Raw genomic sequence first — 14,601 nt, 5'->3', positions numbered from 1 at the left:
TTCCATAGTTGGAAACTTGGGTCCCATTTGTTACATGAGTTGCTTGGAATTGGCCTGTTTTGTTCCAGTGCCCAAGCATAGTGAGTAGTATTTGTGATCCTTGCTATTGCAATTAACAGTCTTAGTGAAGTTATTCCTCACCCAGGGATGGGCTTCTGTTTTCAGGGTACTTGTTCCTTACCAGTTTTTTCCTATCTAGATGAACCTCTCCCCCCCTGCCCCCCATCCGTTGATTGGCTGGAAGCTTACAAGTAGTGTTAGTATTTGTCTTGTAATTATTTATGCTTCAGCTGGTACTTTATTTGACCTTCTAGGACTAAGTATTTTAAAATATTCCTACTGAAGTGTGCAGAGACTATATATTAAAAAAATAGATTTACTAGCCAGTTAGAAAGAGCCATTCTTTTCCTTATTCTAAATTGCTTTGGGCTATCTTATCCCCTGACCCCAACCCCACGATATTTTTCCTCCAGGGCTCCCTGAGCTTTAATATGATGGTAGTATCTGCCTACAGTGACATCTACTGACATAAGCCAACTTTATCGTTTGTCAGTCCTTGCTGCAGGATTTGGCTTGGGAGCCAACACTAGGAACCCATGGTAGCAGTGACCCACACAGACCATTAGATTCAATTTGAGATAAATTAGAAAAACCTTCCATAACTCTGACCTATCACTTAGAACTGTTCACACAAGAATGCTTCCCCCTACACACACTAGAAATAGTTTTATTTAACCTATTTTTAAATAATTGGCGCTTCAATGTATACTTATTAAAACTTTCTTAAACACAATGAAGACCACATTAGCATCCCTCTGGTTGAATGTTGGTAATGATTTAATATTTGTCTTTTCCTACAGAAATGCTGCTCATGGATTCTCCCTTATTCAGGTGGACAACACAAAGGTCACCATGAAAGAAATCTTGCTAAAGGCAGTGAAGCGAAGAAAAGGATCCCAGAAAATTTCAGGTGGGACAGTTAAATCATACCCCAGCCACAGGAGCTTTAACCCTTTGTTAAAAGGACTTGGGGGCGCGCGCGCGCGCGTGTGTGTGTGTGTGTGTGTGTGTGTGTGATGGCTGGCCAGGTTGTTTCAGACATCATTACCAAAAGGTTTGATAAGCAGATCTACAACAAAAAAGTGGTTTTTAAACTGCCCCTCGGCCCAAGGAAGGGATTGGATCAGTGGCATATGTGAGAAGAGTGTGTTCATATCAGTTATGGAAGCTCCATCATTAATAATTTGTGATAGATTAAGACAAAGCTACTTAAGCTAACTGTTAGTTGGTGTAAAGCTGTCTTAAAAATCAAATCAATCCTAAATTTTAAGCAATGCTTTTAATTTCATGTTTTCATGTCATTGTCCATAGGAGAAACTTTTGGTTGCTAGTGTTTAGGGTATAAAATAAAAGAAAACATTTTCATTTTTACCAAATGAGGGCAACTGTAAAAAGACTTCAAAAAGATAAATCGCTTGATGCGCACAAATACCTGTTAATCTCTAATTCCTCATTCCCCAACTTTATACAGAAAATCAGCTTCTGGTGTTAGCTGTGATGTTTAAAGGATGTGAAGGAAAATATTACCAGTATTGAGAAATAATTATTTTGAGAAATAGCTCAAAGATTTGTCATACCACAGACAACTTTAATATGAATCAACCTATATATGACCTGCCAACTAGCTTTGTAAATAAATGAGACTTGTTAAACGTCTTTGGTTTCATCTTTTGGAAAGGAAAAAAAGCATTGCTCAGTTTGAAGAAAATAGTTTTGTGCTCTTTTTAAGGGGAGGCATATAATCTGTTCCAGATTTAATTAGCTATCTTCAGATGAAAGCTGAAGTTTTAATAAAAGTTAGAAGAGATAACACAGTGAAGGACACGGATGAGCTGTCTCAAGGCCATATTCCAGGGGAACGATAAGAGCTGTAAAAAATGGCAGAGGAGAGCAATTGAATGGAGCAATGAAAATCTGATTCTCATAAAAAAGAGAGAGAGAGAGAGATGCTGGTAGGGGCGGTTGTAGATGAGACCTGCTAGCGTCTGCAAGCAATTTGGATGCTTGCCAGGAGTCATTGTTCACCCTCGGCTGTGGCGGCTCCGTCCAGATGTGCCAACTGCACGTTTCGGCTTTTGCCAGCTGACTGCGCCGTTTGATAACCAGCTCTCTGGATGCCCATCACTGGCCGCAGAGATAGAATTAAATGATGATGATCTTCCCACAAGTTGGGAGAGGAAACAATGCATATAAATCTTGATTTCATCTCAGCATGAGAAGTCTTTATCCATCATCACTCATAATGAACAAGTCGTTAGCTGGGATGAATGGTGTTCTGGTTTTTCCAAACACCTCTTTTGTTCCTTTTTTGGGTGACTTTTATCCATTGCATGGGGGTCAAACCTCTTTGCATTTAAGGAATGATTGAAGAGGCGTAGCCTCTCCTTCCCAGGGGATAGTAGATATTTTGGGGTTCTAGGTGCCAATCTAATAGCATTGAAACAGCCTTAGATATTTAAAGATATTTAATAAGCATTCATCTTCCTTTAGGATCCTGCTTTTTTCTCTTATTTTATCCTTAAATTTTTTTACATAATAGTGTAGTTCGTGACTTATTCTTAAGATAGCATTATTCTGAATTGTCCAAGAGGAGGTGGAACTAACTTTTTTAATCTTCTTAATAGAAATTCTGTTGTTTCAGATTTTTTAGACATGAAACCTCCGTGAACTTACTGGGATACAGCTGAGCCAGTGTCTTTCCCTCTGTCTCCAGCCATCTCTGTCCAGTTGCATACCCATTTATCTATGTCCGTCTCCAGCAACCACGTTTATCATACACACATTTATTTATGTGCACCTTTGTGTAACATCCCTGCCATTTCCATCAGAGTCTTTGCCATATCCGTGGCAGAGTGAGGACTCATCCGAAAAACGGTGATCTGCATTATTTATTCCTTTTCATACTAGAGAACTCAATTGAGATTGATGTATTTACATAAATTACTGTCCATTTTCTTAATCCAAAAAGCTTTTTAAAATAAGAGGCTCCTTATGTTCCTTTATTAAGTCTGTCTCGTGAAATAGAAGGATCTCCAGTTTGGCAAAGATGTTTATTTAAGGTTAGGTTGGTAAAGGCAAGGTATATTTTGTATTTTTGAACTTTGTATTGTGGAGTGGACTTGTTTTGGAGGGTGATTAATGAAAAGAAGAATATCCTTTTGTCACAGAGGGAAACACAAGTACATTTACCAAAAAAAAAAAAAAAATGTCTGTTAGTGCTCACAGTTGGCTGTGAAATACTTAGCACTCACCCATTATGACATGTGAACTTAGTCATGAACTTTGTGGCAGGAGGTGCCAGGTCAGAGACATTCATCCTGCGCTTCCAGAGCCTCTACCACAATGACCTGCTCAGTCTTTGCGAGAAGGTCCTGCCATGCCCCGTGTCCGGAACAGAATTAGTGTTCAGCCGTGTCTTCAAACAGCTTTCACCTCATTGAGTGCAGAAGACTTGTCTCTCTGCTCCTCTTATTTAACTTAAATGAGAGGGGAGAAATACCACTTGAGATTAAACAGCACGTGCCATGTGGAGTCAAGAATTCTCACACTGTTTGTACTAGAACAAGATTTCAAAAATCCTTTGATAGGCTGATAGTGAACTTCTCTTACTTACCCACAAACCTTTAACTTCTCTCATCTTTTTTTCCAGACTGACCATATACAACTCTCTGTTTGATGATAATAATAAATTGAGAACTTAAACTATTTTGTTATTAAATCAAGATTTGGGTTTAATGACTATCCCAATGTTTAAATACTCTGTTGCCCTTCCCTCTGGCACTCCCTCCCTAATTTTCATTTGTAGAAAATCAGAAGGTGGTAGATATTTGAGCAAAAGATTTCTTTGTCTAGGTAAGTAGCTTTGTCAATGGAAACCCTTAGAGTTTTAAAATATTTTTGCTTTTTATGCATAGAATATCATTACAGACACTTGTAACTGATCTAAAATTTTGACTTACATTATTTGTAATTATTTCATCAAGTCGTAACTATTTATGAACAATGCAGGATTTTTTCTATTAATATTCATGTACTGAACTACAGTAATCTTTTCACAGTGTGTTCCAGTCAGTTCTCTGCTAGGGCCCATTTTTTAAGCCCATTTTTAAATGTCTCTTTTAAAGTTTCTCTCCAGCATTTCATTTTATTACTGACCTACTTGACATTTGGAATGTACCTGCATTGGCAGAAAGTCTCCACTGTTTAAGAAAATTGTAAGTGGAGAATCCAGTTTTAGAAGAATTAGCTGAAGCCTCTTTACTAATTTTAACAGTTGGGTGGGTGTGTTTTTGACATAATGAAGAGTAGCCTGTCAGGTCCCTTGATTTAGCCATGAAATATACTAATCTGTTTTTTAGTGAGTAAGGGTCTTAGTTTATCAAGTTCTCCTTTTGTCAAGTTCACCCTCACAATCAGTGACCTTCTGAGTGTCTTAGTATTTTATTGTTGTTGTTTAAAAATGCTTTTACCCACCAACTTTTACCAGCTTCCTGAAGCAGGATGTTGGGTATGCCAGAGACACTTGAGAAAGGGAGGCAGATATAATTTCAGTTTTAACATTGACGCAGAAGTATGGGTATCACTTCATCTACAAAAGAGAGAAGGCTGCAAAGTGGGATTTTCCAAGCAGAATAGTTTTCTTCATGGCTTTATTTCAGTATTTGGTGTCATTATGAAATGAAGGTATGTTTTTCTTTATCATAGGCTAAAAGATTGGACCAGAAGCATATTAACTTTTTCTTACCCCTGTCCATTCTTGCCTATTGATGTGAAAGATAATTTTTTTTAGTCTGAAGATCCTTTTGAAAAGTTCTTAGAATATTGTTAATAAGACTTATGACATTCTTTCCTTCTTTTCCCTTACAAAATTTCACTTGGAATTAGAAAGGTAAACGTTAGCTTTGGCAAGTGGACTCCCTCTTAACATCTCTGTTTAGAGTCACAGATCACCTCATTGCTGCTAATTTACTGTATTTTCACAAGACCCCTAGAATGTCACCAATGAGATAGTCTAGTCTGGTCAGGACTTCTCAAACATTGTTCCCTAAAGTACTGCTGGGAGCAGAGAAGGGGAATGAACGTCTACCACAGAACATCAACCCCATTCTGATCAGAGGGACAGCTAATCAAGTTTTATCTTAAAAATTCATGAAAATGTAAATTTTCATCCATAACGTATTTGTCACTGTGTGGTACATTCATTCATCGTGTGCTCTCCTGTGTAAGACCTGTGCTGAGTGCTAGGAGACAGTGGTGACACAGACCTACAAGGCGCTTGCTGAGGAAGACCTTTCATTCTAGAGGGAGTCAATGTAAGAGGCTGAGAGAGGGAGTAAGAAGCAGCAGGGCGCCTTTACTGCGTTGCATAGGATGGTCAGGGAGAGAGTGACTTTTAAATTGTGGCCTTCACATTTAAGCTGTGAAGTGTTGGGAGGGGCAGTGTCATTCAAAGCAGTAGTTTTAAAGGCTTACTATACTTTAATATAAAAAAGAACATTTCAGATTACTTTGCAGTTAACCTACTTAACTCTTCCCCACCCCACCAAAAAAAAAGAAAAAAATTGACCCTTGAATTCTTCCCTGTGCTAACTCCCCACATCTTGTCCATTAGCGAGTCTCTCAGTTTGACCTCTAGAATATCTCCTGAATCCATTTGGTCTTTTCCATCTCCATTGGGTGAGTCCAAATCTCCATGACTCCACCTAGACAATTGAAATGCACCCTGGCTACTTTTCCTGCCCTTGCTCTTGGCTCCCTCCAGTCTGTTGTCTACACAGCAGCCAGAGATCTTTGAAAATATAAATCAGATCATGTCTGCTCCAAACCCTTCAATGACTTCCAATTGCATTCAGAATAAAATCCAAACTTCTAACCACTATGAAATACTCTGAGGCCCAATTTGGGGAAGGGACCTACAGAGAATGTGAACACAGAGAAGGAAAAGCATTGGGAAGAAGCGCAGAGTCAGCAGTTGCAGTATGACAGATGAGTACAGGCCTGGCTAAGAACCCAGGAAGCCAGGGCAGGAATTCGGAGTCTCTAACTAACGTGGACCTGCTGTCGTAGGCTGGGAGCAGCAGGGTCAGTCTCTGCCTCACGCCCTGCGGTACCTCACACAGGAGGCCTTGCTTACGTGCCAGATAGACCTAGAAAGCTGTATACAAATTATTTTACTACTTATCGGTAATGTTGTAAAGGGGGTTTGTGTGTCAAGGGAAGAGTTGGTCTTTCCCCAAGATCTGTTCCTATGGGGTAAGAGCTGATTTATTGACTGACTTTGTGTATATATAGATATTATCTCATTTAATCTGCTCAGCACCCCTAGAAAGTAGATTTTATTATGCCTATTTTACAGATGAGACTTTAGAAATGTTTCGAACTGTTAAGAAGTTGGGGGGCGGAGGGGAGGTGCATCTTTGAATTAAGGAACGATGATAACTATACATGTACTCATATACGTAACTCTCTGAGCGTCCCTGTCCTCAGCTCTGAGAGAAGTTAAGGTAAGCTGAATTTCCACAGTAAGTAAATGGCAGAATCTAAATTGGAGCCCAGGTTCTTTTGACCTCAAAGCCCATACTCTTTTTATTGTACCATGTTGCTTATTAGAACCCTAATGGGAGAACAAATTTAAAATTCTGTAAACAGAAATGTTCATTGATTCTAAGATCTAAATGCACTAGGGAAGTGCAGCATTTAAAGGAACCCTGTGGTGAATCTGGATATAAAGCCTGGAATTCTTTTTGTAATTGCACAGTTTGTCTGTATTGGTGTCACTTTTAATGTTTGATGTCTAGCTTTCTTAAAGCAACATACACCTGTCCTGAGCTGCCCTATGGAAAAGAAAAGCCCATATGTTTTAGAGCGAGTAGGGTTTTTAACACCCTGCTGACCTGAAATACTCTCCGAGGGCTAAAGTAAGCTAAAGAATCTTCTAGCTGTAGGGCTGAACAGAGTCCTACTTCATGTATAATTGTAAAGACAGAAAATCCAGTAACCTTTCTTCTCTGAAAGTAGTTTGCAGGCCAGAGACACAGATGTGTGGTTTCCTCGTGCTGTAGCAGGTAATCCTTTAAAAAAGAAGAAGAAAACTTTAGCAGGACTACTTAAATGTTCTCTGTCAAAAAGACAGTAATTTCTGCAGAAAACTGCTCCTCCTCATGAAAGAATAAATAATCATGCTGATGCCACTCATGCATGGAGGCTGGATAAGAAATAAAGACCTGACGCTCGGTATCCCGTGACCCCGTGGGAAAATGATACAGTAAATTAGGAGCTTAAGATGTTTAAATGTGTAACTCAGAAGTACCACAGGCAAGAAGCTCCAACTTGAATGTTCCTCCTTGCCGCCTCTCTCTGCCTCTTTATCTTGTTGTTTCATCTCACCTGAGCCTCCCCCTGTCTGGAGTGCTCTCTGGCTCCTGATGGATATTCTTGCGTATAGAGCAGAGCACGTTAAAGATGGCATTGCAGTCAACTATTTTATCCAGAAAGCCTGGAAATTTAGAGAATTTATGTCAAGCAAAAATCTTTTGGAACCACTTTAGAGACCCAATTATTTTAGCAGGGTGTTATGAGCTCCTGCAACCGCCACATCAGAAAAACTGGAAATAGATCATTCTCTGAAACCACATTTGACCAGTATTACTCTTCCTGCTAGTCGCTAATCTTTCAGAAGTTCCTTTTCCATCACGAAATCTATTCATCCACTCCATCTGGGGCAGTCACCAGCATGAATTAGATTAAATAAAAAGCAGAATGAAAGGAAGAGAAAAGATATATACTCCTGAGAGGCTATGTGGTGGTTTGGGAGGCACACACATTTTAGAGTCAGAGGACCCTTCTCTGGGTCCACTAGGGACTAATTCTAGAGCACCACTAATTTAATAGTAGCTTTTCAGGAAAAAAAAAGAAATACTACTACATTAAATGTGCATATTGATTATAAGCTATATATTGATTGTAGACCTGTTAAAATGCTTAGAATTAAGAAACTATGGTAACTGAATGTGTGCTCATGTACTTACCTCTCTGAGCCTCCCTTTACTCAGCTGTAACATGGGAGAGATTGAGGGAGGATTAGTCGGGCACTGTGTGACAGGACCAGGTGGGCTCTAAAGCTCTGTATGGCTCTAAGATACTCTGTTTGGTCACTGTCCAGTGCTGCCTGCTCTGTGCCAGCTGCTGTACTAGAAGTCAGGTGGAAAACCCGATGAGAAAGCAGACTCAGAAAAAGAGGCAGTGAAATAAGGTTAGTTCACAGCAGAAGTGTATAAGCTAATAAGGCAGCATAGATAAGGGAGTGCTTGAAACTACTGGATAAGGCAGCGGGCTGAGGAAAGATGCTCTGGAGTAAGTGATTTCTTTGATGGCTTTTTGAGGATTAATTAGAATTTTCCCAGATGGGTGAGAAGAACATTCTAGGAAGAGATGTTTTGAGATGTAGTCACAAAACATAGACATTCCAAATGACTGGAGCAGGAATGGGGCAGAGGATACGGTGCAGAAGCTAGGCAGGGGCCAGATCTGATCAGGCCAGGCCTGATAGTGCACTCGAAAATGGGAGAGGTGCACTCATTTATTGGGGCTTATTGTGCAGCAGGCACTTTGTAGGCACTAGGGATTTTGTAGAAGCCAAGAAAAGGTCCTTACCCTCAAGGAGCTTACTGTTTAGTTGGGACAAACAGGCAGTTACAATACCATGCACAGGATAAATGGAAATAAGTATAGAGCCTGGGTGCACATTGTGGGAGGGGAGCCCTGGTCCAGTCCTAGGACGTCAGGAAGGACTATCCTGAGCAAATTCTCCGGCTGACCCAAAGATGGACAGAAACTGCCACGGTGACGGGAAATGAGAAAGAGCATTCAGGCTGAAGGAACAAAGTGAGAGAGCTTGAGCCCTCTGGAAACCACACGTAGCTCAGTATAATAAGGCAGTAGAGTGGCACTTGGGAGGGCGGGCAACGATGAGGCTGAAGTGGTCATTTGGGACCAGATCATCTTTGTATACAGTTGAATTTGAACTGTATTCTGATGGCAGAGGGGAACCATTGAAAGGAGAGCAATATAGTCAGAATTTCTTTTAGAAAACACACCATCTGCTTTATAAAAATGGATTACGGGACACAAAACAGGAGGCAGAGACATTGGGGTTGGGGGGAGGTTCTTGAGGGCCCCATGCAGCAGTCGATAAGCCCTGAGCTAGGGCACGGAGAGAAGCGGGGTGCTCCCTTCAGGAAGCAGAGGGACGGACCACGGTGAAGTCTGATTCCTTAATTAGATTTGAACGCACAGTTTGGGGAGAATTGAAATAACTCAGCTGCCACCAGTTCTCCTGTATTAGTATTAAAGTTAGTATTAAAACAAGGTGGTGGTAAAAGAGAGACTTTTGAGGTTTTTTTAAAATAAAATTAAATACTTGTTTTAAAAAAAAAATCAAACATTTTGCAGGTGTTTGAAGTCAAAAGTGAAGGTTTCCCCTAACTTTATTTGGTATGAATCCTTGGTTTTTTTATTCAGTTCACATGCAGATATACATGTTAGGCTATAAGTTTCGTGGTTTTTGGTTTTTTAAATCACTATATACCCAACATCTAGCAGAGTTCCTATCAAATAGAGGACACTAATGAATGTTTGTTAAATGAACTCACAAAAAGTGTATCTGTGTAAAGATTTTTTTAAATGATACCATACAATATGTATGATTTTGCATTTGTTTTTTTCACTCAGTATTATGTCATAAGCATTCTTCTATATTAGAGTGACCATTGCATTTTTATCTTTCTAGCTGAATTTATTTAACTTAGTGCTCTTGATGGACATTTAGATTATTTCCAGTTTTCAGTAGTACACAAACATACAGTAAACAACTTTGTATGAATATTCATTGCACATTTGTGCTAGATTTTAAATCGGGGATTGCTTGTCAAAGGTTTACTTATTTAAAATGTTGAGAAAAACAAATTACCCTTCAAAAAGTTTCTGCCCATTCTTGACACTCCAAGAGTGTTTGAGAGCGCCTCTTTGCTCACCCCTTACTATCTGGATGTTGTCAATCTTTAATTGTTGCCAAACTGATGGTTAGCAGTTAATGATTTCATTTTAATTTGCATTTCTGGTTTTTTTGTGTAGTTAAGCATTTTAAAATATTTTTACCAGCCATTTGTCTGTCTGAAAGGTGGTTCTTAAGCTAGTCAGTTGTTTCAGAGGCAAGAGGAGTTGAGAGGAAGTCCAATTTCAGAAAACTATTTGTAAGTACCCTGTAGTTTAGAGTACAGCCTCCCCACTCCCCCCTTTCCTGCCTAAGCAGTGTATGTATGTACTCTCTCTCTCTCTCTCCCCTTCTCCCTCTTCCCCTCTCCCCCTCTCCCCACTCCCTCCTCCCTCCTCCTTCCTTCCTCCTTCCCCCCTTCCCCCTTCCCCCCCCCCCAAGTATGTAGAGAAAGGCACGCATCCAGACCAGGCCATTTCACTTGTTTGCCTTCTGGCTCTTCATTCACCAGCAAAGCTTTTTTTTTTTTTAAGATTGGCACCTGAGCTAACATCTGTTGCCGATCTTCTTTCTTTTTTCTTCTTCTCCCCAAAGCCCCCCAGTACATAGTTGTATGTTCTAGTTACAGGTCCTTCTGGCTCTGCTGTATGGGATGCCACCTCAGCATGGCCTGACAAGCGGTGCCATGTCCGTGCCCACGATCTGAACCAGTGAAACCCTGGGCCACCGACGTGCGAACCCAGCTACTTGGCCCCGGGGCGGCCCTGCCAACAAAGCTTTTGTTTATGTTTGGAGAGAGCTGGTCATTCACTAGACTCCAGTTCACCTCATTTGAGACCTTTTGTTGTTACCTGCTTGCTTTGTCACCAAAACTACTTTAACAAATAGATTTTCTGTTAAGTAGTTTATTTTAGTCTGGTACGTGTATATAGCACTTAGAAAATGCGTCATGGGGTCGGCCCTGTGGCCAAGTGGTTAAGTTTGCGCGCTCCGCTGCAGCGGCCCGGGGTTTCACTGGTTCGATCCTGGGCGCGGACATGGCATCACTCATCAAGCCACGCTGAGGCGGCATCCCACATGCCACAACTAGAAGGACCCACAACTGAAAACACACAACTATATACCGGGGGGGCTTTGGGGAGAGAAAGGAAAAATAAAATCTTTAAAAAAGAAAAAAAGAAAGAAAATGTGTCATAATCTGGAAATCAGGAAATGTAGACAAAAAAAGTAGTCACCCCTTAACAGGTTTATTTGGGGGAGGCACATCTAAGGACACGTCTGGCAGCATTATGAACAACAGTGGCACCAAGGGCAACTGTAGGGGGTTAATGGGGACCCTGTATTGTTCCTTGCCATGTGCCTGGTGAGTAAACTCCTAGAAGTTTCTGGGAATGGTGGCAAGTGGGGAGAAGGCTGCAACCAACAATCAGTGTCACAAAGTGGGGATGACTGATTCGCTGAGGAGACCGTTGAGACAGATGTTTAATTAGCTGAAGTCAGAGTGGATAAATTGGGAGCTGACTGCCTATGCAGAGAGACACTTTTTCCCTCATCTCTCAGAACTGGGGGGTTTTGTCCTTAACTGTTTTCCTTTTGAAGGCAACATCCTCAGACTGGGGGGAGCGGGGAGGGGAGGAGAGAGAGAGTGCTCTTTGGTTACATCTGCTGAACACCTACTGTGTTCTAGTTATTTTTGCATTTAACCTTTACAAAGACCTTGTGAAATGGGCATTCTCTCTTCTTTATGGTTGAGAAAACTGAGGCTGCGTCTGTGTGTTGTGTATGTGTGTGTGCACACTTGTATTGCTAGTGAGTAATGTAGATGAGATTTGAACCTTGACCCCTCAATTCTTGAGCCCAATGTTTTTTCTTGTACACAGCTTCCCCACTTAAAATTCAATGCAGATGAGGGAACTTTCTGGAGTAAAGGTAATAGTCTATATTGACAGGACCTGATGTCACACGGGTATATGCTTTGTCAGAACTATCAAATGGTACTTGTAAGATTTGTCCCTATCGTGTATGTAAATTTTACCAAAAAATAAAAAGAGTCTTAAACAAATATTGAACACCAGTTATTGTTAGGTACATTGAAATGTTTAGGAGTGAATGTATTGATGTCTGCTACTTTGAAATGCGTTTTTTTTTAAAAAAAAAAAGATGGATTGATGGATAGATATGTGATAAAGCAAATATAGTAAACTGTTAATTGTAGGATCTCGGTGGTGGGTATGTGGATTTTCAGTGACACTTTTTTCAGGTTTGGTTTAAAAATGTACATAAAGTAGGAAAGAACTCATAAAAATTAAAAATATATCATTTAGATTCTGCTTATATTAATATAAATTTCTGAACTTACAAATATATGTCCTTGTGGCATAAAAACTCTAATTTTTACTTCTTTTTATAGGATATTTTATCTTTTATTACTTCGTATGTTAAATGACATCTTTGAAGTGAGTTTCTTCCACTGACCTGTGGCTTTAAATAGCTTACAGAGTTATGAGTATAATAATGACTGTTACCACTTACTGAATATTCAAATGTGCCAGGCAATCTGCCAAACACTGTTCTTTTTAATTATCTCATTTAATCCTTAAAACAACTATTTGAATTGGTTGATATTTTTGTTTTGTAAATGAGAAAACGAAAGCTCAGAGGGGATGCAGGACTTGTCCAAGGTCACACAGCTCGTAAGTTGGGGAGCTAGGCCTCAACCCCAGAAGTATCAGCCAAAGTTTGAACTCCTAGCCACTGCTCTGTACTTCCCCTCACCGGCTAAGGTTGCAGGGTCCACGGCTCGGTGGAGGTAGGTACACTTGTTTCCCTAGAAGGAGCAAGTGTACCTACTTCAGTTGTATATGGCAGCATGATTCAGTGGAAAGGGCCCAAGTCCCCACCCCAGCTGCACCTTTCACACAAACTGTGAAGTTAGGCAAGTCATCAAACCCTTCTAACTTCAGTTATCTTTCCTGTCAATAGGGGTAATAACACCTACCTTGCAGGGTTGTTGTTTTGACTGAATGCATGTAGGACACTTAATCCATAGTAAGCGCTCAATGGGTCAGCTGCCTTTATCCCTGTCGCCACTACCACACCAGGGACGCCATAAAACCTGGCTTTTTAGGATTTGATTTACTTCCTTTTCTACCCATATAACTTGGCTTTTGCCTGTACCTTTTGCTTCCAATGGATCAAGTCTATACAAAGCTTATACCCTGGGATAGAACTAGTGTTTGAATTGTGTTTGGCTATGGATCTGCTGGAAGCATCCTTTACTTTGAACAAGATGACCACTAGATCCAGGGAGGCAAGCTAATGATTTTTGATGACAAGAAAGCCCATCCCATATCTGTAGAGGTGGGTTAATGATCATAAGGCTCATTCATCGTTGAGCATATATTAGCAGATTTAATGTACGGAGCCGAAGATTCTGGAGATAAAGTGAACAAACCACGAATGCCTGTAACAAACACATTTACCAGGGATTTTAAAAGCCTTTGTATGAACAGCTGAGTAGCTCACAGAGCTTATTGCTACTTCTCAGAAAATGCTTAAAAGAGGGAATGTAGTGAAACACCAATAAGACTTGTGAGTGAATGACAGAACTTACAGACAGGTCTGGAGTGCTGCGTCTGCCCCTTCTCCCCTCCATGAACAGTCTCCGTCTCCCCCAGAGGAGGCAGAGGCCCTCTTTCTTCAGTCAGGCCATTCATGTGTTTATCCTGCTAGCAGCTGTAAGGAAAACGCTTCCTAAGACTAAATTTAGCTACTTCCTGTGGAAAACCAGAGCTCCGGAAGAGTTACCCCACCACAGAAGACTCCCCCAAGACCAGCCCAAGGACCGGGACACCTAGCTTCTATCTCACTGCTTTCCGAGGCCTGACATTGGAGCTGATCTTCCCCCATAAGCAGTTTAAAATGCAGTTTTAACAATTGGAATAACAACTTTCCATAGCAAGTTTTTCCTTTTTGAGTAAGTTACAAATAGTGGGACTTTCTGCAACAGCTTTAAATGCATTAAGAAAAAAAAGACAAAGAAAAATAGCTCGTCAGTGAGGGCATTTCTTTTTCTGCCTTACAATAACAATAATGCCTTAGAGACAAAGATGGCGTAAAGTCAGGAGGCGTCATTGGAGTGGCACTGTGAGGCAGGTCTGGGGACTTCTCCATTACCAAGCACTGATCATAGTAGCACGTCAGCAAGGTGTACGGACTCTGCTGTGCTGACCATCCAGTTCTTCAAAGAGAAAGTCAGTGGGGTGTAGGCAAAGCCCAAGCGCTGCAGAAGAAGCGAGGAGGCTGTCGGAACTCCTCAGTCTTCCCCAAAATTGCTATCACGCAGTCATAGAAATAAAACAAACTCTAGCTTTCCTTTTTTTTTTTTTTTGGACACTACATTTAATAGAACAATCTGAATTAAGATAAAAGGTTAAGACAAAGTATGATTTATGTCTAAAAAATCCTGAGAGTCATGCAGATCTCTCAAGCATAGTAGTGTCCAAAATCAAACTCATCACTCAGCACGTATTGGTGGAGTCTCTGCTATG

General features: G+C 40.6%; 1 protein-coding gene across 34 annotated transcripts in view; it reads left to right on the top strand.

Moving 5' to 3' along the window:
- Positions 1-14,601, top strand: part of MAPKAP1 (MAPK associated protein 1) — a 225,504-nt gene that overhangs the window by 136,678 nt on the left and 74,225 nt on the right. For all 34 annotated transcript variants that reach the window (XR_011533591.1, XR_011533589.1, XR_011533594.1 and 31 more), the window contains one exon: positions 861-970. Coding sequence is in view for 28 of the 34 variants with exons in the window: in XM_070596497.1 (XP_070452598.1) it covers positions 861-970 (110 nt within the window). In the remaining 6 variants the exon portion in view is untranslated. The remainder of the gene's footprint in view (positions 1-860; positions 971-14,601) is intronic.

Source organism: Equus przewalskii, chromosome 26, assembly GCF_037783145.1.
Source record: "Equus przewalskii isolate Varuska chromosome 26, EquPr2, whole genome shotgun sequence".
NCBI classification, from domain to species: domain Eukaryota; kingdom Metazoa; phylum Chordata; class Mammalia; order Perissodactyla; family Equidae; genus Equus; species Equus przewalskii.
Note: the sequence above shows the minus strand (reverse complement) of the source record. Positions and strands in the feature narration are given on the sequence as shown.